This window comes from Giraffa tippelskirchi, chromosome 8 (genome assembly GCF_054371585.1).
Source record: "Giraffa tippelskirchi isolate mGirTip1 chromosome 8, T2T-mGirTip1v1.2.pri, whole genome shotgun sequence".
Classification (NCBI taxonomy): Eukaryota; Metazoa; Chordata; class Mammalia; order Artiodactyla; family Giraffidae; genus Giraffa; species Giraffa tippelskirchi.
Genome location: NC_137282.1, coordinates 154,277,556 through 154,304,239, shown reverse-complemented (window position 1 = coordinate 154,304,239; position 26,684 = coordinate 154,277,556). Strand labels below are relative to the sequence as shown.

At 53.2% G+C, this 26,684-nt stretch overlaps 2 protein-coding genes across 44 annotated transcripts in view; one reads left to right on the top strand and one right to left on the bottom strand.

The window, feature by feature from the left end:
* Positions 1–15,785, top strand: part of JARID2 (jumonji and AT-rich interaction domain containing 2) — a 258,888-nt gene extending 243,103 nt beyond the window's left edge. For 24 of the 41 annotated variants that reach the window (XM_081518181.1, XM_081518197.1, XM_081518206.1 and 21 more), the window contains 10 exons: positions 1,188–1,280; positions 3,856–3,974; positions 4,063–4,133; positions 4,745–4,859; positions 6,910–7,015; positions 7,776–7,958; positions 8,356–8,486; positions 8,745–8,928; positions 10,917–11,024; positions 13,835–15,785. In XM_081518181.1, coding sequence (XP_081374307.1) covers positions 1,188–1,280; positions 3,856–3,974; positions 4,063–4,133; positions 4,745–4,859; positions 6,910–7,015; positions 7,776–7,958; positions 8,356–8,486; positions 8,745–8,928; positions 10,917–11,024; positions 13,835–13,987 — 1,263 coding nt within the window. In that variant the 3' untranslated portion in view covers positions 13,988–15,785. Of the gene's footprint in view, positions 1–1,187; positions 1,281–3,855; positions 3,975–4,062; positions 4,134–4,744; positions 4,860–6,909; positions 7,016–7,775; positions 7,959–8,355; positions 8,487–8,744; positions 8,929–10,916; positions 11,029–13,834 lie in introns of all 41 variants that reach the window. The other 17 variants (XM_081518213.1, XM_081518222.1, XM_081518189.1 and 14 more) reach the window with 1 other exon arrangement.
* Positions 15,786–16,191: 406 nt separating this feature from the next.
* Positions 16,192–26,684, bottom strand: part of DTNBP1 (dystrobrevin binding protein 1) — a 99,337-nt gene continuing 88,844 nt past the window's right edge. For all 3 annotated transcript variants that reach the window (XM_081518223.1, XM_081518226.1, XM_081518224.1), the window contains 3 exons: positions 23,983–24,138; positions 17,771–17,914; positions 16,192–16,585 (listed from right to left, as the gene is read on the bottom strand). In XM_081518223.1, coding sequence (XP_081374349.1) covers positions 16,368–16,585; positions 17,771–17,914; positions 23,983–24,138 — 518 coding nt within the window. In that variant the 3' untranslated portion in view covers positions 16,192–16,367. The remainder of the gene's footprint in view (positions 16,586–17,770; positions 17,915–23,982; positions 24,139–26,684) is intronic.

Genomic DNA, 26,684 nt, shown 5'->3' with positions numbered 1-26,684 from the left:
TGCACCGAGGGCCGGCCGGGAGCTCACGCCTCTGGGTTCTGTGCCCCCTCAGCATCTGGGGGTTGACTGTTGGGTGCTGGGTGTCATGTTGAATTACAGGCACCCCGCTTTAGTTGATACAAAATCAGGTTCTTCCTAGTGGTTCCAATTTTATCTTGTGAGGAGCGGCAGGTGAGAACTTTGCACTTGTGCAGTGGTTTCTCTGTCTGTCGGGAGCCTCAGCTACAGAGCTGGCAATGAGATGAGCAGAGTCTGTGAGCTGACTGCTCCCACTGTCCCTCCAGAGGCAGCTCTGTTCATGGGGCTCGTAGGGGCCCTGCCCCCTGCCTCTGGCTCATCACACTTGGTGCCATGTCCCAGCTCCGTTTTGTGCGAGGCCACGTTCCCCAGGCAGCCTGAAAGCGCCTCGAGGGCAGAGACAGTGTGTTTTGAGCACTGCTCCATCTGCAGCCCCTCAATCTAGGCCTGGTATACAGTAGGTGCTCAATAAGTACTCCACAGTCAAGGGGTGAGAGCGTACCTGGTCAGGGAGGAGTGGAGGGCTTGCCTGTAGGACGTGGCCACCGTTTATCCTAGTGAGAACATTCCGGGGACAGGGTGGCGGAGGTGGGCGGGTTAGGCAATCTGAAGACCCTGCGGGCCCTCCCGGGGGGCATGCGGGACGGGGGCTCCCCTGGCAGGAGGAGGACTGGACCCCTCTGGCCCCTGCAGGTCCCCGAGGCCAGGCTGCTTGTCTAGCTGGTTCTCACGTGAGGACCCTCAGGGTGGGTGTCAGAGGTGCCCCAGGTTTCTCTCCGGTCTCCAGTCCCGAGTTCCAGCCTGTGTCTGTCTGGATGTTGTTGGCCTGTCTGCTGACCACAGCCTTTCTCCTCCCGTCTCCACGTTGTCCCCATTGCTGCAGGGAAGTGGCTCTTAACTGGGGCTCCTGGGGCAGCTTGTCCTGCCAGCTTGCAGGGGCTCTCGCCGGGGCTGTGGTGGTCGGGGGTGTGCCACCTCCTTTGTCCACACTGAGGGTCCTTCTCAGGGAATGTGGTCCCAGCTTCTCTGTTTGTGTCAGCTGGGGCCATGGCCTGGCCCCTCGTCACAGGGCCACGCCACATAGGGGCTCCTGACGGGGTGATCCTGCTTTGGGCTCCTGGTACCGCTTTGTTTCTCAAGCTTGACTCTTATTTTTGTTTTCTTTCCAGGGAAGGTCTGTTTCTTTAACGACTTTTTACCGAACAGCAAGAAATATCATGAACATGTGCTTCAGCAAGGAGCCCGCACCAGCTGAAATCGAGGTGAGTGAGCCAGGCTGTTCTCTCTCTGCCCAGAGCTGGGATGGAGCCCCGGGCCTCGGCCCCCTGGAGGCAGGCGGAGGGTCCTGAGTCCATCCTCTGGATCCCAGGTGCTTCCAGAAGTTTCAGCTCAGGTTGACCTGAATTTGTTCTGGGTCAGAAAGGATGCAATGGAGCGAGTGCGTCTCCCGGGTCCTCCCTGACTTCCCTGGAGCCGTGGCCGCAGCTGGGGGAGCACCCCAGGCAGGCCCCCTGCCCCGCTGGCTGCCTCTCACCCCTTCTCACCCCGTCCTCCAGGTGCCTGTTAATGCAAGAGAATGTTTGGAATCCCTTGAAACCACGGTTGTGCTTTTTCTTCTCTCCTATTTTTCATTTAATGGGATTGGCAGGCTGCCATTTTTGTGCTTCTGCCAACCCTGTGCTGAGGTGTGTGAGGCTGGGAAGGCGAGCGGGGCTGTGCCCCGGCCAGTTGGCGGAGGGGGCTCCGGGGAGGAGGACAGAGCCCGGGTCTTTCCCCTGGGGGCTCCCAGGTGCTGACGTAGGTGGGCCTGTCCGGGGGCGAGGCCTGACTCTTCCGGGTTCAGGGCATGCTGGAGGAGCAGCAGCTGGCGTGGACTGCAGCCCTGGCTTTAGGCTGACAGCAGGTGCTGAATGCAGCAGGCCTAGGCCCTGATGTGACCAGGCATCCTAGGGGTGGGCTCCGGGACGGTCTGTGTCCCTAGGGCGCCCGGTGCCCCCGTGTCCATGCCGCGTGCTGCCCCACCTCTGATGGTGGCCATCGGAAGTCCAGGAGGCCCCGGCCTGGTGCTTGGGCCTGGTTTCGGTCTTTGATGAATTCAGTATTTGATTTTGGCATGGTTGTCATTCCGTCTAGGTCCCAGTTTTGTACTCGGGCTGTATCTGTGAAGACCACACAGTGGCCTGACGCTCAGCCCTACCTTTGGCCCCGCCAGAGCCACGTTCCATCAACCACAGTGCCAATGGGTCCTGACTCTGGGACACGTGTGGCCGTCACAGTGGCTTCTGGAGGGCTCGTGCTAGTTTTGGGAGAAGCATCAGAGGAGAGGAACATGACTCCTGGGGGTGGACATCTGAGCTGGAGAAAGAGGCCTTTGCTTTACAACATTGGTCTTGTCCGAGTCCCCGAAGGTGGAAGGTTGTTACTGTCCATTGACTCCTGCTGGGAAATTAATTCTGAGGGTTCTGGGGTGTTTTGTTTCTTAATTGGAGGGTACTTGCTTTACAGTGTTGCGTTGGTCTCTGCCATACGTGAGTCACCATAGGCATACACATGTCCCCTCCCTCTCGGACCTCCCTCCCTGAGAGGCTTGGTTTTGCTTTAATATTAATCGTTGTATAATATTTAAGCACAAAAGGAAGATGTGCTAAAATTTGAACTTTTAGTCTGTCTGGCTAACTTGTGGATCCTACAAAGGGGGCTGGAGCCCCCTGTTGGGCCGGTGGTCATCAGCCGAAGGGGCCCCCAAGTAGTGGACGGTCCCCTTCCTCCCCCACTATCTTTTTCACTCAGCGCAAGTGGCTGTGAATCCCAGCAGACGGCTGACCTGACTGGCCTGGGCCCGTCTCTGGCCCTTGGGGACCCTGAGCGTTTAATGCTGTCCAGTTTCTTCCTGGGGAGGGCCTCTGGCTGCCCCCAGGCTGACCCCTGCCTGTAGCGGCCGCACATGCAGCGGGGTGGGGGCTGACCCCGGGTGCCCACCGGAGAGGCTTCAGGAAGGGGGCTTGGCTGAGGCGCGGGGGAGGGCGTTGCTGAGCTTCTGCACTGATGGCTGAAGACAGAACCGAACGTTCTTCCCTATTAGCAGAGCCTGTCCCGACCGCGTTTGCCCTGCAGCTCAGGTCGTGGCCACCCTTCCCTCGTCCGTTTCAGTGGCTGGGGTCCCAGCCTGGGGGGCAGGGTGGTCACTTCCCTTGGGGGCTGAGCTAGTGTGTCTGCCCAGACACCCATCTGGGGGCACTGTGACCACCCCTGCAGTAGGTGGGGGGCGTCTTTACCTTCCTTCCTGGGTCGCTTTCTCTCCCTTTCACAGAAGTGATCCTTAATTATGGTGGCGTATGTGTGACATTTACCACTTGAGCCATTTTTAGGTGCAGTGTAGTGGCACCAAAGTCCTTTTCACGTCCTTGTATGACCGATCCCACCACTCACCTGCAGAACTCGTCCATCCTCCCAGACTGGAAGTCGGCTCCTGTGAATCACTGAGCCCCCCATAGCCCCTCTGTTCTCTTTTTCTCTCCGACTTTGTCCCCAGTGCCTCACGGGAATGGAATCAGTACTTGTCCTTCTAAGACTGGCTCCTCCACTTAGCGTCATGTCCTCAGGATTCATGTGTTGTCGCGTGTCAGAACTTCGCTCTCTGAGGCCGAGGCATGTTCGGCTGACACCGTACCCTGTGTTTATCCATTTATCGGTCGTGGACCTGGCCCTGGGACCCTGGGCGTGCGATTACTGCCTGCAGCCCCGGCCGCCTGGCAGGCCACGGCCCCTTGGTCGCGGGGTGAGGCGGGGCTCTGCAGCCCCAGGCAGCTCGGTGCTGACGGCCCCCTCTCCCCGCAGCAAGAGTACTGGAGGCTCGTGGAGGAGAAGGACTGCCATGTGGCCGTGCACTGCGGCAAGGTGGACACCAACACCCACGGCAGTGGCTTCCCAGTGGGAAAGTCAGAACCGTTTTCAAGGTAACGTCGGACGCTCCTGCCCGGGTCCTGAGGGCTGGACGGCGTCTCTCCGCACCCGTCCATGACACCCCTGTGCTGTCCCCCGCAGACACGGGTGGAACCTGACCGTCCTCCCCAATAACACAGGCTCCATCCTGCGTCACCTCGGTGCTGTGCCTGGTAAGCCTGCCACGGGTTGGAGGGGTGGGGACCGTGTGCAGAGAACACAGGGATTGTTCGAGAAGGGAGAGGAGTCAAGGTCATGGTTGGAGTCACGAAAAACGTGGAAAGGTAAATCAAATCACACAGCTGGAAGCTGGGGGACACTTCATGTGGTCCGCTTTCCACCTGGGCATTTTCAGAGCTGACCTTCTGACTCCCTGGGGCTACTGCCTCACACGGGTAGGAGGGAGACCAGGCATCCTGGTGTTGTGCGGCTGGGCCCCTGGAGGAGGGGCTGCTCCAGACACGGGTCCTGCTTCCCGTGTCCCGACAGCAGGCGTCCGGGCGGGCACCTGTGTCCTGAGCCTGAGGCCCCGCTGGCCACCATCGTGGGCATGTTCCTTTCTGCCTCAGTCACTAGTTACGGTGTTTTCTCACTACTGTTGTGTAACTGTGTCTGTGATCTTGGTTCCTGTATAAGAAGCAGGAAAGAGCGAGTACTTTCTCATTGAGTTTCGTCTGGTTTGAGTCCCATTTCTTCCTTTTTCTTGCTGGGGAACATGATGCGATGTCTGTTGCTGTCACCCTGACACATGGCTCTCCGTCCTTGCCTGTCCCCTCTGTTCCAGGAGTGACAATTCCCTGGCTGAATATCGGCATGGTCTTTTCTACCTCATGCTGGTCTCGAGACCAAAACCACCTCCCTTACATTGACTACTTACACACGGGTGCTGACTGCATTTGGTGAGTATGCCGGCTGAGGCCGCCTCCTCTCACTCGCTGATGGCAGACGGACTTGTGCGAGGTTATCCTGTGTTCCCTGTCCGAGTCTGAGGAGCGCAATTGGAAGTCGAGCTGGTGGAGAATGTTTTAATTTGCTCCGGTGATGAGCAAGGTCAAGCATCCTTCATCGTCTTTTCCAGTTGCCTGCTAACACAGGCCTTTTCCTCTTTGAAGTTTTCCCCCCGGTGTTGTTGACGGCCAGGAGTTCGTTTCATTCTAGCGTCAGAAACAAGAAGCTGACCAGGAATGGTGGCCGTGTCACTGGCCACCTCCTCAGCCTTGTGTGAATTGTGCTTTCCACGGCCTCACGTGAGCGGGTGTTTTCAGCGTCTCCCAGCCCACCCTCTGCACAGAGAGTGGTCTCACGGAGGTGGAGTTCTGCCATGGGGGATGTAGGAGTTGGTCTGGTTCCCTGGCGTGATCCTTCACTGTCAGGCTCCCCAGTCCCACTCCGAGCTGGCTCTTCAGCTCCTTTGTTGACGGCGGCAGATGGGAAATTACTGCAAATAATCAGATGTCTTGTCGTTTATGGGCTACCGGCATCACATCCATCCCACACTTACTCAGTTTATTGACCTAATGGGGTGATTAGCTCCTTTATTAAAGTCCTAGAGCCGGCGTTGTCACTCCAAGGAGCCAGTGTCGGCAACAGTCTGATCACAGCTCCCCCTGCCTTTGGGCCACCTCGGGGCAGCGGGCCATCAGTGTTGGACCAGGTGGGCCCTCTGCTTGGTCTCCCGTGGTGGGGCCAGGGTCTCAGACAGCATGGAGGGTCGGGAGCTGGCCACATGGACTCTGGGGGTGTGTGGTCCCCCCGCTGAGCCCACCGCCGTGTTCCCCACAAGAGCCAGACCCTGGTCCCTCATTGGAAAAGGGAGCCACGTGGCCTTGGTCCTGCAGGGTGACGGGGTGAGAGACCACGGCCTGGGCACTTGAGTGAGACAGCTCTGGGCTGTTGGGAGACTGGCCCCTGGGACCTCTCTGCTGCAGGGAGAGGCTGCCGGAAAGGATCAGAGGACCTCACAGTGTAGGTTTCCTTAAAACGTGTGATTGAGGTTAGAAACTCGGGACTTAAGTCACAAATCAGCAAAGAATATGTTGGCATTGAGACAACAAGCCTCTCAAAGAACCTTGACTAGGTTCTCAGCAGCAAGTAGTCAGGACCCCCGCCCCGTGGACCGCTCATCAGAGATGCCCTCCCCGCCCGGCCTGGGGGAGGTGGGGACGGGCAGCCTGAAGGCCCTCATGTAGCTGCGGGGAGGGCGGGGGGTGGTCGGGTGTCCACTCTAGCCTGTGGACTGCAGGGCTGGGAGTCCCAGAGAAGGGGGCCAGGAGGAGCCTGCCTGTGTGCGGACCACTGCCACCGGCGTCTCGGGAGCGTAGGCGACGGGTGTGTCCCTGCGGATCCTCCTGCTCCCCAGCTCGCACTGAGGGTCCTGGTTCTTTGGGCTGAGTTCAGGCCGCGTCTTCTCCCACCGCCTCCCCTGGGCTCCTTGGCCCCAGTTAGCGGGGGTTCTGTGTTGTCCGAGCCCCACCCTGTGTGGCCACTCCCTTCGCCCGACACAGACCTTTGCGGTGTGGATTCCACGCTGAGTCCTGGTCCCACCCCGTCCTCTGTCTGCTGGAGGGAAGTGTCAGGTGCCAGGCCAGCAATAAGTCCCCGCTTGGGAGGCTCACGAGCGGCTGTTGAGTCTGTGGACGTGTCTGGATCTGATTTTAGGGCTTTTAAACGTCTGATTTTGGTCTGAAGGCTGCTTGGCTCAAGCGTAGGTCAGATCCGCATGCAGGTGGGCGTGCTCGTCAGCTGCAGCGGCCACAGGTTGGCCGCGGGGTGCAAGTGGCAGCGCTGCCCAGAGAGACCTGGGGCCCCTGGGCACGCGCCCACCTCCCCTCCTGCACCCGAGGCCAGTTTCCAGGCTGCCGTCAGCCCCTCTCTCTGAGGGAGCGTGGAGGACGGGCTCCCTGGGGAGGGGCCTTGTCAACGCCTCTGCCCTGATTCCAAACTGCCCAGGTATTGCATTCCTGCTGAGGAGGAGAACAAGCTGGAGGACGTGGTGCACACTCTGCTGCAAGCCAACGGCACCCCCGGCCTGCAGATGCTCGAGAGCAACGTCATGGTAGGGGCCCACGTGGTGGTTTTATTTCCTTATCCCCTGGGCTGACCTGCCCCGCAGAGCCAGAGGACCGTGAACAACCAATCCAGGGAGCCATCATAAACAAAACTCCTCTTTTATGGAAACCCAACTAAAGCATGTTCCTCTCATTGCCCAAGACATGGGGCCGCTGCGCGTAGGGCCCTTTGACTCTGTTTCAGGGCCTGGTCGTTTTGTAAATGGTGACTGGGGTCGGGCTGGGCACCTGGACGGCTGGGCAGGATCACTGAGGGCTGAGCACAGAGGCGGCTGGCCCGGTTCTGAGAGCCTGTTGAGTCCTGGGGGATCTCTTAGCCTGAGTTGTGTTCTGACAGCCTAATCTCAAGTCTTCTCTGGCCTCTGTGGCCCCTTTCGGGGTCTCCTCTCTCTCTTGAGCCCCTGTGTGGGGTGCACCGATCCCCGTCCACCCTGGCCGTGCGGTGGGGACCCAGGGCTCTGCTTGTGAGGGTCCCATGATCACCGCGGCCGCGCCCTTATCTGAGGCTTTGCTCCTAAGCCCGTGTCAGTTTAGAACTTCCTCTTCCTCCACTTAGGAAACACGTCTCTCTGATTTTCTAAGAGAGAAACAGAGAATCTGTGATACAGGACATACTCTGTGTGGGGAGCAGGCTTGAGCCCCGACACCCGTCCGGAGGCCCGGTGTGCTGGGCTGTTGGCCGCTGCCGCGGGCGGTCCTCAGAGAAGGCGCGGCGGCGGCAGGCGGCTCAGCCCCGCGTCTCCACAGATCTCCCCGGAGGTGCTGTGCAGGGAGGGAGTCAAGGTGCACAGGACGGTGCAGCAGAGCGGCCAGTTTGTGGTCTGTTTCCCGGGATCCTTCGTGTCCAAAGTCTGCTGCGGCTACAGCGTCTCCGAGACTGTGCACTTCGCCACCACGCAGTGGACGAGCATGGGCTTCGAGACGGCCAAGGTAGGCGGGTGGCCGCTCCGCACGCGTCCTTGCATCCCCTGGTGGGAGTCTTGTTTGTAGATACTGCTTTGATTTCAGACCGAGTCTGGGAACCCGGACGTGGCTGAGGAGTTTTTCTGGGGAGGGAGAGTGGTTTGAGGCTTGTTAGCCTCCTGTAGGTTGCTGAGTTCTCTTGCTCAGTCCTGGGCCGTTGCTGCAGAGGTGTTAAAGGCGAACCCTGCCTTGGGCTGGCGGAGCACCTGGGGTCTGCCGTCTTTCTCCTTTTTTGCATTGCTTTTCATCCAAATGGAATTCAGAATTTGAAAATTCTGATAGCACCCCCTCCCCAGTAAAGGAAACTCTGATAGCTGCCTAGAAATGAAAACCTGCCCTGAAGGGATGTGACTGCCTCTTTCAGGAGATGAAGCGTCGCCATATAGCTAAGCCATTCTCGATGGAGAAGTTACTCTACCAGATCGCACAAGCAGAAGCAAAAAAGGAAAACGGCCCCACTCTTAGTACCATCTCAGCCCTTCTGGACGAGCTCAGGTAACACGAGACAGTTCTAGGGCGGCCCCTCCTCTGTGGGAAATCGCGGGCCTCCCGTTCCTGGGGCTCGGCCGGGGGCTGAAGGCTGCCGGGTGGTGGCTCTTCTGCGCTTGGCCGTGTGCCCCACGTCACTGCAGGCAAAGTGCGGCCATCCAAGGGGCCGGGGCTTAGGGGCTAGTCTGGCCATTTGACTCTGGACTCGGGTCCCCGCCTGGGGAGCCCGGCCCCTCGGCCTGCTGACCCCAGGTGTCCCGGCAGGGACACGGAGCTGCGGCAGCGGCGGCAGCTGTTCGAGGCCGGCCTCCACTCCTCCGCGCGCTACGGCAGCCACGACGGCAGCAGCGCCGCGCCCGACGGCAAGAAGAGGCCTCGGAAGTGGCTGCAGCTGGAGACCTCGGAGAGGAGGTGCCAGGTGTGCCAGCACCTGTGCTACCTGTCCATGGTGAGCCCCCACCCCGCCCCGCCCGGCCGTGCTCCGTCCCTGTCCCGTCCTCCCTTGAGGGCTGACTCTGCGGAGATGGCGGGTCCCCCAGTCTCTTTCCTGGTCTCTTGAAGCTTCTGTTCAGCCGCGTGATGGCTCTGATTGCCCCGAGGACTCTGAAGTCTGTCTGCTTAAAGCAGCACTTCCCGTTCCCAGCTTTCGGTCTCTGGTCGTGGTTGGGAGCCAGCGCATTCCAGCCCGTCTGCCTTCTCTCTTGGTTGCTCTGCATCTTCCACGAGGGGCTTGTCCGACCCAGCCTGGGGCTGAGCTTCACACTCCTGCACCCAGCCCAGCCCAGCCGAGCCGGACCACGTAGCCACACCTCCCGACTCGCTCAGGCAGCAGCCCCTGACACAGGTCTCTGTAGCTGGTGGTGTAGTTAGCTAGGGCCGCCGTGTCACTGACGGCTGCTGTGAACAGAGAAACATCTTTCTCACCGGTGTAGAGGCTGGGAGTCCCGAGTCAAGGTGTCGCCACGATTGGTTCTCGCTGAGGTGTGTCTCCTTGGCATGTAGACATCCACTTCCCTGTGGTCCTCATGGGGCCTTTCCTGTGCGTGCTTCTGTCTTAATCTCTTCTTGTCTTTGAAAGGATGTAAGTCATATGGGACCAGAATCCACCCTACAACCTCATTTTCCCTGATAATCTTTCTGACGCTCCCGCTCCAAATACAGGACCTCCTGAGTTACGGAGGGTTAGGACATCTGCATTTGGGGAGGGGACAATAATTCAGTCCATGACAACCACGTGTCCCATTTTATGTATTTTCTTCTATTAGCTTTGTTTTCCCAGAGGCTTTTTAAAAAATACAATTAAGAACCATGCTGTCTTTAAAACAAACAAGTCATAAGAATTTCCCCAGATCTTAAAAATGTTTTGTGAACATCACTCATGAAAGCTGCATAGTTCTGGGTTTGTTCGTCTTGCATTGGAATGGGGTTATGCTCGTGGGAAACCATCATTGTAGGTTTCCCATGAGCCTGGGTGACTTCTGTGACCTTGTGTGGCCCTTGTCTCTTCCCGTGGGTTCCAAGGATGGCACTGTCCCTCAGAAAGCTGACCTTCAGAGTGGTCAACAGGATTTCTTAGCCTGTTATTTAAAAAGCACATATCCTGAATTCATGGGTAAAAATTGAGGTTTTATTTATACATGCTTTTCATTACTTAGGTTATTAACTAAGGGATTTGTGCATTTCTGTTCACTGTTTTGTATTTTTGTGTGCTTTCATTCTCAGCTTTGAGTGATGTGTTTCTGGCAGTAAGCGTCATTTCCTTGTACTTGCAACTTGGTTTCTTGTCTTTGCTTAGAAACATCAAAGACAGGAACTTAGGTCTTTCCCAGAGTCCTTGTGAAAAAGCCTGTGATGCTCTTGTCCCTGGCGTGCTAAGGCAGCGTCTCCCCGTTGTTCACACAGAGGGAGACTGGGACAGGTGAGAGGGTGCGGACGCCCCGCGCACACAGCCCTGGACGTTGGTGTGTCCTCGTGGTAGCTCAGGCCAGAGCCACAGCCGGGTCCCTGGGATCAGGAGCTGTGCCAGCTGGAGTGTGGACAGAGGTGCCGGCTCCCCAGGTGGCACAACCAGCTGGGCTGACCGAGCCACTCAGGAGCAGGAGACACTGTCACGAACATCCAGGATGTGACCATCCTGCCATCTTTTATCCGGTGGGAGGTTTTGAACCAATAGTCTCAGGAGCCCTCAGCCCCTGCAGCCCTGGCCGCCACACTCAGACTCGAGCAGGAAGGTGCAGAGAAGCCAGAGGGCCCCCGAGGCCGCCGGGGCGCAGCTCCTGCTTGGTGATCCCGTGACTTTCACTTGCTTTTGTGCCAGCGTCCTGTGTTTCTGGGTCACAGATGCCTCCGGCTCAGGCGCTGGGTCTCGCCCGCTCTGCTCTTGAGAACCTGCCGCCTACCCCGCGCCCCTCAGCCGCGCTGCGTCTCACCCCACAGGTCGTGCAGGAGAACGAGAACGTGGTCTTCTGCCTCGAGTGCGCACTGCGCCACGTGGAGAAGCAGAAGTCCTGCCGTGGCCTGAAGCTCATGTACCGCTACGACGAGGTCAGTGCCTCCACGGGGTGACCACCCACCCGCGTGGCCCCACACCCAGCCTGCTTTCGGGCACCTTCTGGCCCAATGGAGCCTGACGTGGTGGGGAAGCGGCTCTTTGGGCCGAGACGGGGCAACCAGGGTCAGCCGGGGCTGCACTGGCCTGGAGAGGCCGGCAGCTGAGGCTGGGGGACTGTCATCCTCGTTCACGCTCCTCATGTTCTAGCGCACCCACCCACAGCGCCCCCGGCCCGCGGTTCACAAGCAGTGTGCGTTCACACGTGGGCACCCCACTGTCTGCTGGGGGGCTGTGCTGTCCCCTCTGGCCAGGGCAGATCCAGGGGGAGAGCGCAGGACTCGGTCTGAGTCACCTTCCTGCTGGGGCTCCAGGAGTGTCTGGGACACACCGTGATGATGTGCGTGCGCTTCTGCCCACATTGGGGTCCCTCCCTGCAGCTGCTGGAGTGTTGCTCTGGTTCAGGGTGTGGTGAACCGTGGGGCCCACAGCAACTCACTGAGCTGCAGGCAAAGCCCAAGAGGGTGGAAGCCTGGGCCCTTGTCTTCACCCGGGGTCCTTGGCAGAGCCAGAGTCTTTCTCTTTCTGCTTGTAAAGCTTTCACCTTCCGAGTGAGTCCCAGCTGCACCCTTTCTAAGAAACCTAGTCATCCCCAGAGGCAGGTGCGAAGTGCCATCTGTGTGGCTGGTCTCTACCCTCGAGTGGGTAAGGACCGGGTGCTGCCTTCAGCCGCAGGGAGCATCTGGAGCTCTGCCCCCAGAGCGGCTGGCACGTGGCCCCTCTATCGGCTCATGTGTTCCACATGCTTCCAGGCTGCCCTGCGATCGTGGTTTCAGATACTGTACAAGTGTGTGGCCCTGGGGACACATGGCCCTGCAGCTTTTACTCCGCCCTGACCTGGAGCCCTTCTTGGGGGTCACCTTGGGAGATGGCTACCAGGACCCCTATTGCCTGGCCCGGCCCACCCTCCTGTCCAGCTGTGAGCCCTGCCTTGAGGGCAGAACCTGCCAGCTCCCTCAGCCCCGCTGCCCCCCACCCCGGGGAGGCGCGTCCCATAGAAGGTGGCCTTGTGCTGCCATCACACATCAGAGCCCCAGGCTGAGCCAGGCCAGGTGCCCAGGCCTGATTCATGAGGCTCTGGGGGCGCCCTCGGGGGCTCAGGCTGGGGTCAGATTTGATAAGAAGCCTTTGGCTAAATTACAAGACTGGAAAGCTGGAAATAGATCTCTGTGCATTTTCTTTGTCTTTAAAGAGCATGTTCAGCGAGGGCAGTAACCACTTTGCCCTCCCTGCTTCTTCACTTGAACAGCAAATGTCAGAACACGGTTAAAAATAAACCCTCATGTCTGATTCAGAGCATCTCTGGCAGCTCACAGGGTACAGCCGGCGGCGCTGGGGCTTCTGAGATGATTCTGAAGCTCGACAAGACGTGGGTTAGTTTCCACCTCCGGCCCATTTTGGAGCTTGGTGTTTTGATGTGCCCAGAATCCTGGGAAAGAATCACATATGTAGGGTCTGTCGGTCTGAGGCTTAACCATCGGTTCTCATGAGTAGGGAAGAGAAGGGCTTTTATACGCCTCCCACTTTGCCAGTGGCCTAAATTTATTTTAGTAAATGAAAATCACAAATCAGTTCCCTATTGAGCTGAACTGTATTATTATTATTTTAACTGGGGAATTTTCAGCTCTGGGTTGGATTCCAGAAATAGCTTGTGAGACCAGAGCCCTTGTTCTAAGCCCTGGCACCCAGCACTCAGGTCCCCTCTGTCCAGCCTTTTGGTCACACAGGCAAACGTATGACCTCTGACCACACAGCCCTGCTGCCAAGGTAGCTTTAGGCAAGGTAGCTGGTCTTGAAAGCAGTTCATCTGTTCGTTCTTTATTAGCAAGTGCATTGTAAGTGATTTAAGTGGTGTGCAGCACCCAGCCTGGGCCAGGACTAGGCCGACCCTCAAGCTTGAATGAAGGAGTGGCTTCCTGTTCTGTCCATCCATCCTTGGCTCAAGCAAGTGCTCTGGAATGTATGTCAGGACACATGCCATTTGGATAGTCTTCCCTGTGGTTTCTTGTAAACCTGGATGGTTCTAAGTTGAGTCGTGTTACAGTTACACATGGGTTTTTGATGCCCAACAGATAGATGGTTCTCTTGTCCCGTTTGCTCTTTCCCCTCTGTTGAGGAGAGAATAATGAGCATTTTATGGACGAGTGTTTATGTGCATGAGTAGGTTACGTGGGTTTCAGTGTAGCCAGAGAAACCAGCAGCCCAGACCCATCCCCACCCAGGGTGCGAGAGTCTTTCCTCACTTCCCAGCTGATCCCCACCCCGCGTCCCCACTGGTCCCAGAGGCCTCTAAGCCCCGGGAGGTGCACAGGGCGGCTGCAGGAAGCCGTGTGCTGTGTTGTTTAGGTGATGAGGAACCTTGACAGGAGTGCGGCCTTCAGCAGCCTGTCCCACAGTGTGTGTTGGTTATGGGGCTGCAGAAATTCCACTGGGGGGTCGCTCCTGGGCTCCCTGAACCAGGGAAGGGAGGGGTGGGAGGCTGCCCATCAAGAATGGACTCTGTGCGCATCTCTGGATTCCACATGAGAAAAGGCAGGTTTCCCCCAGAGAAGGAAAGTTTAATTTAGGTGCCTGGTTAGGGGCCTCCGTCTCAGGAAGTGTTGTCTGAACCAGTCCCCAGGCCACCCTGGCCCTCCCCAACCCCTGGGCGCCGCTGCTGCCGCTGCTCTGTTTGATGAAGGTGATGGCCTGGGGATGGCGCTCTCCCGTTTGCTAATTCTGTGTCTTCCTTTTCAACCCGAAACAGGAACAGATTATCAGCCTGGTCAATCAGATCTGTGGCAAGGTATCTGGTAAAAACGGCAGCATTGAGAACTGTCTCAGTAAACCCACACCAAAAAGAGGGCCCCGCAAGAGAGCCACGGTGGACGTGCCGCCCTCCAGGCTCGCATCCTCCTGAAGACGCCAGCGCCGTGGGCGAGGGATAGACGTTATTTTGTAATTATTATATTCTAGTTTGGAGTACTTGCTGTAGGATACAAGCTGTCTTTGCACTAGCTCTAAAGAAGATTTTCTTCTGGTTTTAGAGAACTAATTTTGTTTTAGCATTAAACTGTTGAACTTTTTTTTGTACTTAGAATACCTAGATACTGCAGTCAGATTTTTGGAACTGCCGTATATTCACTGTTTTAAAACCCTGGAGGGGCTGTATTAATTTGTATCGCCCCTTATGGCTGACAAAAGCCTTTTTGTTTGATTTTTTTGTTTGTTTGTTTTTTTGTTTTTATTTTTTTTGTAATTGTTGGGGGAAAAAAGGCTTTTTAACCCATTTTTGAAGAGGGTGAAGTTTGGAGAACAAATTTTAAAACCATCAGTCATGTGAGCAGATTTTTATCTAGAGAGGAAAAGGGATAGAAGACACATCACACACACACACACACACACACACACACACAAAACTTGAAATGGCTTTACTTTGGCTGTCTTTTCTTCTGTCATGTGCAGGATGAGTTTGTAAGTGTTAAAAACCGGAGCATCCCCATTTTGTTTCTTTGGGCGGTTATGGCAGCTGAAGGCGGACGTTGTTTCCTAACCATAGGCAAAATGAGGAGGTCGGAGCCACTAGGTTCTCTTTACCAGCACTTCACTATGCATCTGTTTGAGGAGAAAGAGAAAGAGAAGAAAAAGACTGCCTGCCTTGGAGGGGTCACGTGAGGGAAACCTGTGCCTGATTTCATTAGGAAATCCATTCTGTTCTTTTTTGGTGCTGTTGGCTACTTTATCAAAAAACCCTTCAATAGCATCCTTAAGAAAAAAAAAAAAAAGTGAAGCCAGAAGTGCTTCTTTGTCATGGATGTGCAATCTTTCTAACATTCCATCTTCATCTCACCTGTTTGTTGTTTTACACCTTCACAGGTCAGCATTAATTTTTCTTTTTAAATTCGTTTCGTTGGTGATCACATCTAGAGCCACTCGGAGGTCTGCGGTTCTTTTTGAATGTGAAAATGCATCTGCGCTCATCTGGTCTATTTTTTCTCTTCATGTTGTAACAAAAAGAAAGAAAAAAAAAAGAAAAAAAAAAAAACCCGTCCCTTTTGTACATACGCCTGTAAATTGTTTCAAATACTTGAGCCTTTTTCTGGGTGGGGGAGGGGAGGGCGCGAGGACGAGATGAAGAAAAGCCTTACACTTCCGTTTCTTCATCGGGTGGACTGGATGCTTACAGGGTTTTTCTTGTAACATTTATAAGTGCTGCTTACATCAGTGAACAACAACAAAAAAAATAATAATGGAGTAGCTGTTGCCCTTCTCCGGTTGTGTGTACAGTATGTGTGGAATAAAAAAGGGAAACTGTTTTCACAAGCTGTTCTTTGTTTCATAATTGGATTCACCGATCCCGCAGCTGCCCGTGTTGCACTGAGCTCGCCGGTGGGGCTGTCAGCAGCGTCCTGTGGTACACTCTGTCGGTTGTCGTTGCCGAAGACTGAACTGTGTTGGCGTATTTAACAGTGACATGAGCAGAGTCGTGTTTTCCAGTGTGCGTGTCCGGTTTCTATGGCCTTGCTGTGTACTGGCCCTCTTTTGGACAGTGAACTTCTGCCTACGGCTTACGGTCTGACGTTTTAATTTATTAGCGCTGCTCTGCACCCCCTCCCTTGGGAGGGAAGACTTTTCATGTTGTTTATTGCCAGTTTTTTGTTTACTTTTCAGGTTTGTACTACAAGGTTTAATAATAAAACAAAGTTTTTTGGACACCTGTTTGTCTTGTGGAAGATGAGTGAATGAAATCAGCTCTTTTCTGATCAAAGGGCTAAGGGTCCATCCCCTGTGGAGTGAACACCGAGTTTTAATCTCCTTTTCTGACAGTGGTGAGTGGCGGGGTGGGGAACACGTCCGTCTGGGACCAGGGTCTGGTCAGGAGTGAAACGGCGTGTGGAATGGGCCCAGGGGCGTGCTCTGCTATTAAATAAGCTAGAGACTGTTGTTGGACCTGACCATTTTGTAACGATCAGATGAAAACCAGAACTTTGTTAGAGCTGAGAGGAGGCACGATTTCCTACCTGGAAGGGGCTTTGCTCGTCCGCGCCGAGCTGATGTGGACACTGCGCTCCCTGGCCCACCTGCAGAACGTGTGTACTCAGCAGCCTTTCTGTACAAACTGGCTGTGTTTAAAGTTCTCAGACTTTATTGTTAGCTGTTCTTGCAGGCACTTGCCTCACACATTATTGTCAATTGTGTAAAAAACCAAGAGCCCCCCCTCAGTCCACCTGCCTTCACTGCGGGCCTCTGTGCACGGCTGCATCATCCTTCCAAGGCGGTCAGCACGCAGGCGCCCGGGCTTAGGAGTCACTGTCGTCGGTGTGTAAGGTGGCAAGGACGGTGTCCACCTCCACGCCCTCCTCGTCAGACTGGACCACAGGCGACTCCCCGCCTTCGCTGGGGTCCCGGGAGGCCGGGTCGGTACCAGGTGAGGATGAGGAAGGTGGTGTGGCTGGGGACTGGGAGGGAGTGGGCACCTGGAGAGTGACTGCATCCTGACCGGGACTTGCCTCAGGCCCTGGAGGAGAGAGCAGAGGACAGCGTGTCATGGAAGTCCTGCATCTCAGCACTGCTGGCGAGGATGAGAGTTTGAACTTGCAGAGAATCCAGGGGGCGTAAGTTCTCTGTTCCTGTGATGTGCAGGAACCATTTGTACAAGGTTGCTGAGCTCGGTGGCCCCTGGAGGTAGCCTGGGGCTCCAGCTGACCCTTCTGCCACCTGTGCCAGATGGAAAGACGCGAACCCTTCCCACAGTCTCTGGTGACACGCCGTGCTCAGGACCCAAGGGCAAGCTCTGCAGGTGTGACTCATTCCTTGACAAGCTAGGTTTACCTCTTTACAGCCTCTGAACTGATTTCAAGGAAATGCAGGTTAAGAGAACAATGCTTGTGGAGCCTCTTACAGGAACCAAAACCTCAGCGGATGATGGGCGTCCTTTCCTGACACGGGAGGGGAGCAGAGCGCAGGCCTTGGGGGCTCACACATGTCCTGGGAGGGGGGGCAAGGAGCTGCTCTGCTGGAAACACAGGTCAAGGGGAAGCCCCCAGGCCTGACTGAGGACGTGGAGCCCGTGGTGTGGGGCCACCGGTAGGAGGCAGGTGCTGTGAAGGGCTGGCCTTTCCATCTTTCGGAGCATGGAAGAAACACACGTTCTCCGTGGTGACAGCTTCAAAGCCCACCCAACCAGAAGGAATGGTCTGAAATTTACAGTGAGGCCAGGTATAGTGCCGGAGCATCAGTCAAGATCTGCTAAATGAATGTGAGGTTATGGTAAGTTATTAAATGGAGAGAATGTGCCTGCAGGATTGCCACTAGTTTTTAAAATGTAAGCTGAGGACTGAACACATGCCTTGGCCTTGCCCCCAGCATCGAATACCATCTACTGAAAGGGGGGGGTGGGGAGCCACACAGGAGACCTCCCACCTCCCCAAAATCGAGTGCTTAACCACACAAACCCAACTCAGATTAACTTCTGAGACAGAGGAGAAAATAAAAATGCAATTTTAAAAAGCTCCCTGTTTGCTGAAGGTATTTGGGGAAAAGCACTGAGACTGTAACTGCCAGTGTGTCGTTTGTCCACGTCTGTGAGGCCAGGCTGTGTGGGGAACGTTAGCGCCACAACTTAGCACACTGTGTCTGACCGGACCAGAGGGAAATCATGGTGGTAAGAGGGATTATGTCTGTGCAGGCTTTTCACCCCTACCTGAGACAGGGGACAGCAAGGTGTTCTCCTCTCCACCAGAATTCAGGAAGACATCCAGGGCCTCCTGGTCAGAGATGTCCATCAGATCCATCTGCTCCAGCATGTCCACATTCACCTCCATGGACGACATGCTGCCCATGGGCTCTGCGGGGACCGGCACGAGAAGAGGTTAGGCTCTGCCTCAGGTGAGCTTCCAGCGCACTAGGTATTAGCACATCGTGTTTTCTGGGTGTTAAAATACCTTCTACTACTTCAAAATTGATTTTGGAGTACTGTATTATTGACGTGTCCCAGTTTGGTGTTCTTTAAATCCATACTAGCTTATCCATGGTTACTGTTACCTCTTAGACCTTCCACAGCAGGTCCTCTTTTCATCCCTAGCCCTGTGCTTGCACGTGCTGAAGGCAACCATTTCTGTATAATCATTTGCGACCCAAAGAGGCTGACATGCCTCCCAGACACTTCTGACGGTGGTTGCCTCTAACTTTATTACAATTCCATTTGGCATCTTCTGCCTTTACGACATTTCTCAGGTCTTCCATCTTAACAACAGATAAAGGTTGGGTCTGCTGCAAGCTGGCGAGTTGGAACTAAGAGCTCCCTGCAGTGAAAGCACAGACTAGGGAAAAAAACAGCCCACCAGCATAAAGACGCTACAGGGTGAGGAGTCTGAGCCTGGTGAGGAGTGTGTCCAGGGTCTGGGGTTGTGCAATCCAGAAAACTACAAGCCAGGTAGCTTAAGTAGATGGTGCCTGTCACAAGCAGATAGAAATTTCTGGATGTGGACACATCGTTAACCTGGGTCTCAACAGGAATATAAACTCAACACAAAATCCAGTCCAGTCTGAAACACACACATCCCTGAGGGTCAGCAGAAACAAAGATTATTAGCATCTTTCCCCAAGAATTTAAATGGCTTTAAAGATTATAATCAGATAAGGAACACAGTGTCAGAAATCATGACAGGCATTTGAAAAGAGCCAGATAACTTCCAAATAGGAAAAATCACTGAAATGTAAAACTGGCACAAGTTAAAATGTTGGTGACTGCCAAACAGAAAAACTAGTCAACTGGAAGGCTGAACAAGTTCTCTACTACATAGCAAAGAAATAAACAAGTATGAAAAAGAAAGTGCAGAAGTTTCACAGATCAGAATGCAAGTGGAGACTATGGGAATGAGCAGTGTTCAAAGAGGCTGATTATCTTCCAGACTTAGGAACAAAATGCATTCCAAGCAAGGCAGATAAAGGAAGCCCTCACCTGAACTGCAGTGAAACGGTGAACATCAGAGAAAAGGCAAGTTAGGAGAGATGAGGAAATGCTGGCGGCTTCTCAATAGCAGGAGGCAGAAGACAGTGGAATGATAAGTTCAAAGAGGTGAACTAAATACCATCTCTTAAAATTTGAGATAAGTGTGAAATGCCCCCTGAGCCTGCTCTCAGGAGAGGCCAGACCAGCAGAGGTGTGGGGTCCCAGGAGGGAGGCCTCGAGGTACGGAGGCGTGTTCAGTGAAGACAGCGTCTAAGTGAATAAACATAAAGCTCTGAATGAAATAATACCTAACTCAGGGCATTTACTCCAGCCAGATTGAAGGACTGGATGATGCTGATGGCACGGGGCATGAGGTGAGAGCCAGGTCCCTGCTTTGTCCTGTGGGAAGGTAGGAATCTGCTCGCCCCTGGGCCCGAGGCGCGGCACTGACAGGTAAAGGGGAGGTACTGTGTCTAGTTGTGGGGGGGCGGGTGGAACCCATGTGACAGCAGACAGCCACCCGAGGTGGCAGAGCCAGGTGGTACCTGCCATCAGCGCCACCCTTGGCTGCCAGAAGCCACGGGCACACCAGAGCGGTGCCATCCAAGGGCTCCTGCAGGGCTGACCCAGCGGGCGACCTGACGGCACAGGTCAAGCTCACTCCCCTTGGGGTGCCTTCCTGGAGCAGGGCTGGGGGACTGCTGGAAGGGGAGGGGGCACACGGGTCTTTTCTGGGGCTGTGGAGGCCTTGGTGCCTCTCTTTTGGGCTTTTTCCCTTCAATTTTGAAAGCAGTCTCCCTGTTTTCTATCTGGCCGTCCTCTTACAGAGGGGAGGAAAATAAAAACTGGACTGAAAAGCATAGGAAACGTTTTCAGGAAAGTAGAAAGTGCCAAATAAGGTAGTAATGAAGCCAATATTATAATCTGTTTTGTGGCAAATTTGGTTCATTTAACATTTGCTGTGATCACTGCCTGGCTTCATTACCATCTCATTTGGTGCTTTCTATTTTCCTAAAAATGGAAAATGTTTATTAGTGATAAAAGTCTAGTTACATTCTGTTTATATGAGATACTCCTAAAATATTAGAACAGAAACATTTAAAATGTAAGGAAAAATAGGAAGTTGGCAAGCAAATAAAGAAGAAAGCTGGTATGGCTGTATTACTATCAAACAAATAGATTTGAAGGGGAAAGAAAAGCATTATTGGGGTAAAGTATAGCATTTAGTAATTTTTTTTAATTCAATTCACCAGGAAGGTAATTCAAAATTTCTGTGTGACTATATATTTTGTGGTTATATTTTTAAAGTGAAATATGGAAGCATGACAAGGAAAATGTAAGGAATCGATAATTGAGGGGGAAAGGAAGGTTTAATGTACCTCTGATAATTAGGCAATCCAAAATGGATATGAATACGAAACATCTGAACAGGCCAAGTTACAAGTCGTCTGAAACATACACTTATAGATCCTCATGGCTCTCACCTAGAATCTTGTTCTTAGCTACACACAAAACATGTTAGAAAATGCTCTAAAAGGCCGTAGTGTCAGTCTTGAGTCAAAGAAGAAACCCCATTTTCCAGCCACAATAATATTTAGTATTTAAAAAACACTTCTAAACAACTTCACAAGTCAAATAAGAAATCTTGATGGAAAAAAATTTTAAAGACCCCGGAACTACTACTTACCAAAACTTAGAGAGTATTCTGTGTGAGGTTTACCAAGAAAAAAGACTGAAGGCACAAGTTAACAACCTGAGGGATGCAAAAAACAAACCTGACCCCAAGGACTGCAGACTGAGAGGTATGTGGACAATCGTGTGCTAGTGGATCTGAAGATTAGAGAGACTCTAAACAAATCCATTGGAAACTCGCAAAAGGAAAGGAAACCTCTAGAACCATAAGAGAAAAATAGTTGAGCTCTTCCCCCAGGAAAGCATGGGTCTCTGACAGTGTCAGAAGTAAGTTACACCCAACACAGGCTAGACAAGTGGAAGAATGGAACAGAAAAGAGCCTCAGAAACACTGAGACCGTGTGAGTGGAGGAGAGAATGCTGGTGCTGAGAGAGACAGTTACTGCTGTGAAGAACTGAAGTTAGATCCTTCCTTCCTAATGGATACAAACCAACTGATGGTGGCTTTAGGTGCCAAATATAAAATGGAAAACATTAAAACGTTTGGCATAAAACAGCATAGTGTTCTTCTAACATGGAGGGAAGGACTTCCTAAACAACAAACAAAAGTGGGCTCAGCTGCTTACATTAAGAATAAGCACATTTTGCAAAGGCCACGCTAGAATAGCCACAGATTGAGAGTATCTGCACGGGACACAATCGGAAAAGTCTGGTAAGACTAAAGGGAGACAACCAACCAGTAGAAAGATGGACAGTTAAGGAAATGCAAATTAAAACCAGAATAAAGTATTTCGTATATGTCGAGTGGCAAAAGTGAAGTATCTGATACTACCAAGTGTTGGCAGAGCCGTGGAGTAGGCAGGCATGCACAGTGGGAGAGGGTAAACGGACGTGGGTATTCTGGCAAGCACTGTGACAGCGTCCGCTACGGTTAGATAGACGCTCGCCATATGACTTGGTAATCACTTTCCGAGTGACGTATCCTAAAGAAGCGGGTCTCCAGATGTGGACCCGAGAGGTGAGGACGGGCGCTCCTAACAGGCACTTCCAGGTTCTCTCTGCCTCTGCTGCAGGTGCTCGGAAAGGGCTGAACTCAACTAAGCAGGGGGCTCAGCTGCTGTGTTCTTCGTAGCTCCCCCGTCTCACTATGCTCCGATCTGCTTATGGACTGGATGCGTGCCCTCCCTCCCGGGGTCATATGTTGAAGCCCTAACCCCCAGTGTGATGGTTTTTGTAGGTAGGTCCTTGGGAGGGGGCTCAGCTGGTAAAGAATCCACCTGTGATGCAGGAGACATTGGTTTGATTCCTGGGTCAGGAAGATCCCCTAGAGAAGGGATAGGCTACCTACTGAAATATTCATGGGCTTCCCTGGTGGCTGACACAGTAAAGAATCCGCCAGCAATGCAGGAGGCTTGGGTTTGATCCCTGGGTTGGGAAGATCCCCTGGAGAAGGGAATGGCTACCCACTCCAGTATTCTGGCCTGGAGAATTCCTTGGACAGAGGAGCCTGGTGGGCTACAGTCCATGGGGGTCACAAAGATTCGGACACAACTGAGTGACTTTCACACACACACACCTTGCGAGGAGGTGATTATTTGAGATGAGGTCCTGAGGGTGGGGCCCTCGGGATGGGATCACTGCCCGCCTGAGAAGAGACCCCAGAGCCCGCACCGGAGCCAAATAAGCTCCAGACGGAGCGAGAGAAACCGTTGTGCATAAGGTACCAGTCTGAGGTGGTGTCACAGCAACCCAAGCGGACCAGGGTGGTGTCCCTAACCCATGCCCGACCCTGAAAACACTCCACAGGGCACAGACGAAGACAACGGTGGGACACGGGGCAGGCGGACAGTGGTGAGGAAGAGGTGACCCTTTATCTGTACTGTTGGGACTCCCTGGTGATCTAGTGGCTTGAGACCACGTTCCCAATGCAGGGGGCCTGGGTGTGACCCCTGGTCAAGGAACTAGATCCCACGTGCTGCGACTAAGACCCGGTACAGCTAGACTAGTCCAGCAATACCCAAACCGTACTGTTCACCTCGATTTAAAAAGTCCTATGGACATACCACATCCTTCAGTACATTCTGATAGATTCACACCTGAGTGTTTTCTCTACATTCTTTTTTTTCCTCATTCTTTGATTTCCTCAACCTCTCCTTCAGGGGCACAGAGCTGAATGACAAGGAGGGAACGGAGTGAGGGCAACAGACAAATTGGGGTTTTATGAGGGGGCAGGGTATGAGGACAGGACCAGGCAAGAAGAGGAAGACTGAGCCCAGAGGGATCTGGGAGGGAGCAGGGCTTTCCAAGGGGCTTCCCAGGTGGTGCTAGTGGCAAAGAATTGCCTGCCAGTGCAGGAGACGTAAGAGACAGGTTTGATCCCTGGGTTGTGAAGATCCCCTGGGGAGTTCATGGACCTAGAGGAGCCTGGTGGGCTACAGTCCATGGGATCGCAAAGAGTAGACACGACTGAAGTAACTTAGCACACGCATGCACAGGGGTTTACAAGGGGGTCGGAGGGCCAGGAAGCCCAGGACGCTTGTCCACACTGCCTGCTGCTCCAGAGCCGGCTCCTCCACAGACACAAGCATTCACACATCTAGATGTACAGCACAGCACGATGTTTTCCTTTTTTTTATCTGTTCCCTTCTACAGGGGATCTTCCTAACCCAGGGATCAAACCCAGGTCTCCCACACTGCAGGCAGATTCTTTACCAGCTGAGCCTGCGAATACTGGAGTGGGTAGCCTATCTTGTCTCCAGCGGATCTTCCCAACCCAGGAATCGAACCAGGGTCTCCTGCATGGCAGATGGATTCTATACCAACTGAGCTATCAGGGAAGCCTCTTACAGAGGCCAGGGATCTTAAATGTCCAATTAGGAAACTGTTAGGCTACATCCTGACTGTGCAGATGCCACTTTTAAAAGAAACTCTTGCAAAAAGGCTTTTTGATAATGTCGGGGAAGGATCCCCATGCAGCATGAAGGAAGATTAGATGTGAAGCCGGATATACATACAGTCCATAAATAGACACACACAAAAACATCGCCCTCAAATGGTAACAGGGATTAGTCTGTGCTACAGACTTATGGCTACTGTTTATCTTTTTGCCTTTTTGCTTTTTTAAAAAAAAAATGTATCCCAAATTGTACCTTCAATGAAAGCCTAGAACTACCTGGAGAGGCAAAAACCACGGCAAGACAAAAATGGCAGGTCGCATCCACTTTTGAGTTCTGGTGTAGTAACAAAAGACCCCTGAGGCCGCACCCCAGCCCCACTCCAGGGGCAGCACCCCACGTGCACCCCCTCTTGGGGGGGGGTCCCCGACTTGCCTCGCCTCTCTGCTATCTGCAGGTAGCCCGTGGAGAGGTACTGCTCCATGTCCTGCTGGAAGGCTTCCTCGAAAAACTTCTGCCGCTCCTTCAGCTTCAGCTGCTGGGTCTGCTCCATCTCCAGGACCTTCTGGGAGTGCTCCGCATCGAGCTCAGCTGAGGAAGCAGAGAGATCTGGGTCAGGGTTTGCAAAGGGACTGAGACGGGAACGGGTATAAATACCCACTTGCAGGGTCAATCTCGTTGACGTGGCTGCCCGCGCATCCGCCTTGACCTCACCCGGCTCGGCCCAGCACACAGGAGACGCCCAGCAAGCACTGGTCACAGCAAGCACGTGGCCACTGGGGTCTGGGAGAAGAGCGCCTGGCCGTGAACCAGCCACTTGGCTGAGTGGGCTAAGCTTGCGGAGCCTTGTGTTAACTTGTCTGAACAGGATGGAGGTGTGAGCAGACTCCACACTGGTCCCCATGGTGCAACACAAATGTGTCAAATCAGCATGATATACACCTTCAACTCGCACAATGTTATATGTCGGTTATATAAAAAAATTAAAACTTTTCTTAAAAAGTCTTCATGTTGTTACCAAGTGATTTTAACCAAAAAGCAAGACCAGAATTTGCACTGAACAGTGGTCTCCAAGGCCCCAGGGGATGGACCTTATTCATTCCCTCCATAAATACCCAACACTGTATGTCACAGCTCCCGGGTACAACATGATCCTCTGTGCAGAGATTGTGAAAACTTGATAATGGTGTATATTTTTAACCCCTAATCAGTTACCGTCATCAACACTTAGAATCCTCTGGATATTCTTGTATCCTGATCTTCATGTATGCCAGGAATGGGAACCACTACTAACAGGAAGGCAAATCTTTCTGACGACTGCACTCACAGGGAAAGGCAGTGATGTGCAGTCTCCCCGCTGACAGCCGCTGCACACTCCCGGAATCTACCCGTCACCTTGACGTGCACCGCCCCCCCCCAATCTATCTCCACGGGGAGATGGTTTGGAAAGAGCACGGGGCTGGGCTCGGGCCCTTCCCCTTTTAGCAGATGCTTCTGCATATCACACCATCTCCCTTCAGTCCACCTCTGGTTTCTTTGTGAGCTCATCCGTACACCCACGAGGTCTTCACTCAAGGTTCATCTCACGTGTTTACGGTCAGAGCGTGCTCTCAAGCCCAGGGAACCTATGAACTGGCCTAGCCCAGGAGTTCCCGGGAACAGAGGCGGCTCTTGACCAGTCCGTGACAGCGGTCAGGGCACCATGTCCCGTCTCCCAGCCTCTGGGTGGACAGTTCCGGGGGGCATTCTGAACACTTCTCAGAGATCTTGGTGGGGCTGCAGTGGTGACCAGCAACGCATCCCTCTGTCGACATTTCCTCCTTGCCCCCTCACCCCTGCATTCCTGGGTCACCTCCCAAACAACCACTTGCAGCAAAATCCTCATCTCAGGCTCTGCTTCCCAAGAAACCCAAACGGGGATGTCTAGTACCAGCTACAACTAACTGAGCCTTGCTGGGCCTCACCTTCCTCTGTATGAGAGAGAGAAACTTATTTCATACGGGTGTTGGCAGGATTAAATAGGAGGTAACATGAGAACCACCAGGCACACAGTATTGACCAACAGCTGATGGCTAATATTATGACCAGCGTTACTATTAGGATTTAACTCAGATGACCATTATATCTACTACTGTGGGCAAGAATCCCTTAGAAGAAATGGAGTAGCCATCATGGTCAACAAGACAGTCCGAAATGCAGTACTTGGATGCAATCTCAAAAACGACAGAATGATCTCTGTTCGCTTCCAAGGCAAACCATTCAATATCACGGTAATCCAAGTCTATGCCCCGACCAGTAACGCCAAAGAAGCTGAAGTTGAACGATTCTATGAAGACCTACAAGACCTTCTAGAACTAACACCCAAAAAAGATGTCCTTTTCATTATAGGGGAATGGAATGCAAAAGTAGGAAGTCAAGAAACACCTGGCGTAACAGGCAGGTTTGGCCTTGGAGTACAGAATGAAGCAGGGCAAAGGCTAATAGAGTTTTGCCACGAGAACGCACTGGTAATAGCAAACACCCTCTTCCAACAACACAAGAGAAGACTCTACACGTGGACATCACCAGATGGTCAACACCGAAATCAGATTGATTATATTCTCTGCAGCCAAAGATGGAGAAGCTCTATACAGTCAGCAAAAACAAGACCGGGAGCAGACTGTGGCTCAGATCATGAACTGCTTATTGCCAAATTCAGACTTAAGTTGAAGAAAGTAGGGAAAACCACTAGACCATTCAGGTATGACCTAGATCAAATCCCTTATGAGTATACAGTGGAAGTGACAAATAGATTTAAGGGACTAGACCTGATAGACAGAATGCCTGATGAACTATGGACAGAGGTTCGTGACATTGTACAGGAGACAGGGATCAAGAAAATCCCCATGGAAAAGAAATGCAAAAAACCAAAATGGCTGTCTGAGGAGGCCTTACAGATAGCTGGGAAGAGAAGAGAAGCGAAAAGCAAAGGAGAAAAGGAAAGATATTCTCATCTGAATGCAGAGTTCCAAAGAATAGCAAGGAGAGATAAGAAAGCCTTCCTCAGCGATCAGTGCAAACAAATAGAGGAAAACAACAGATTGGGAAAGACTAGAGACCTCTTCAAGAAAATTAGAGATACCAAAGGAACATTTCAT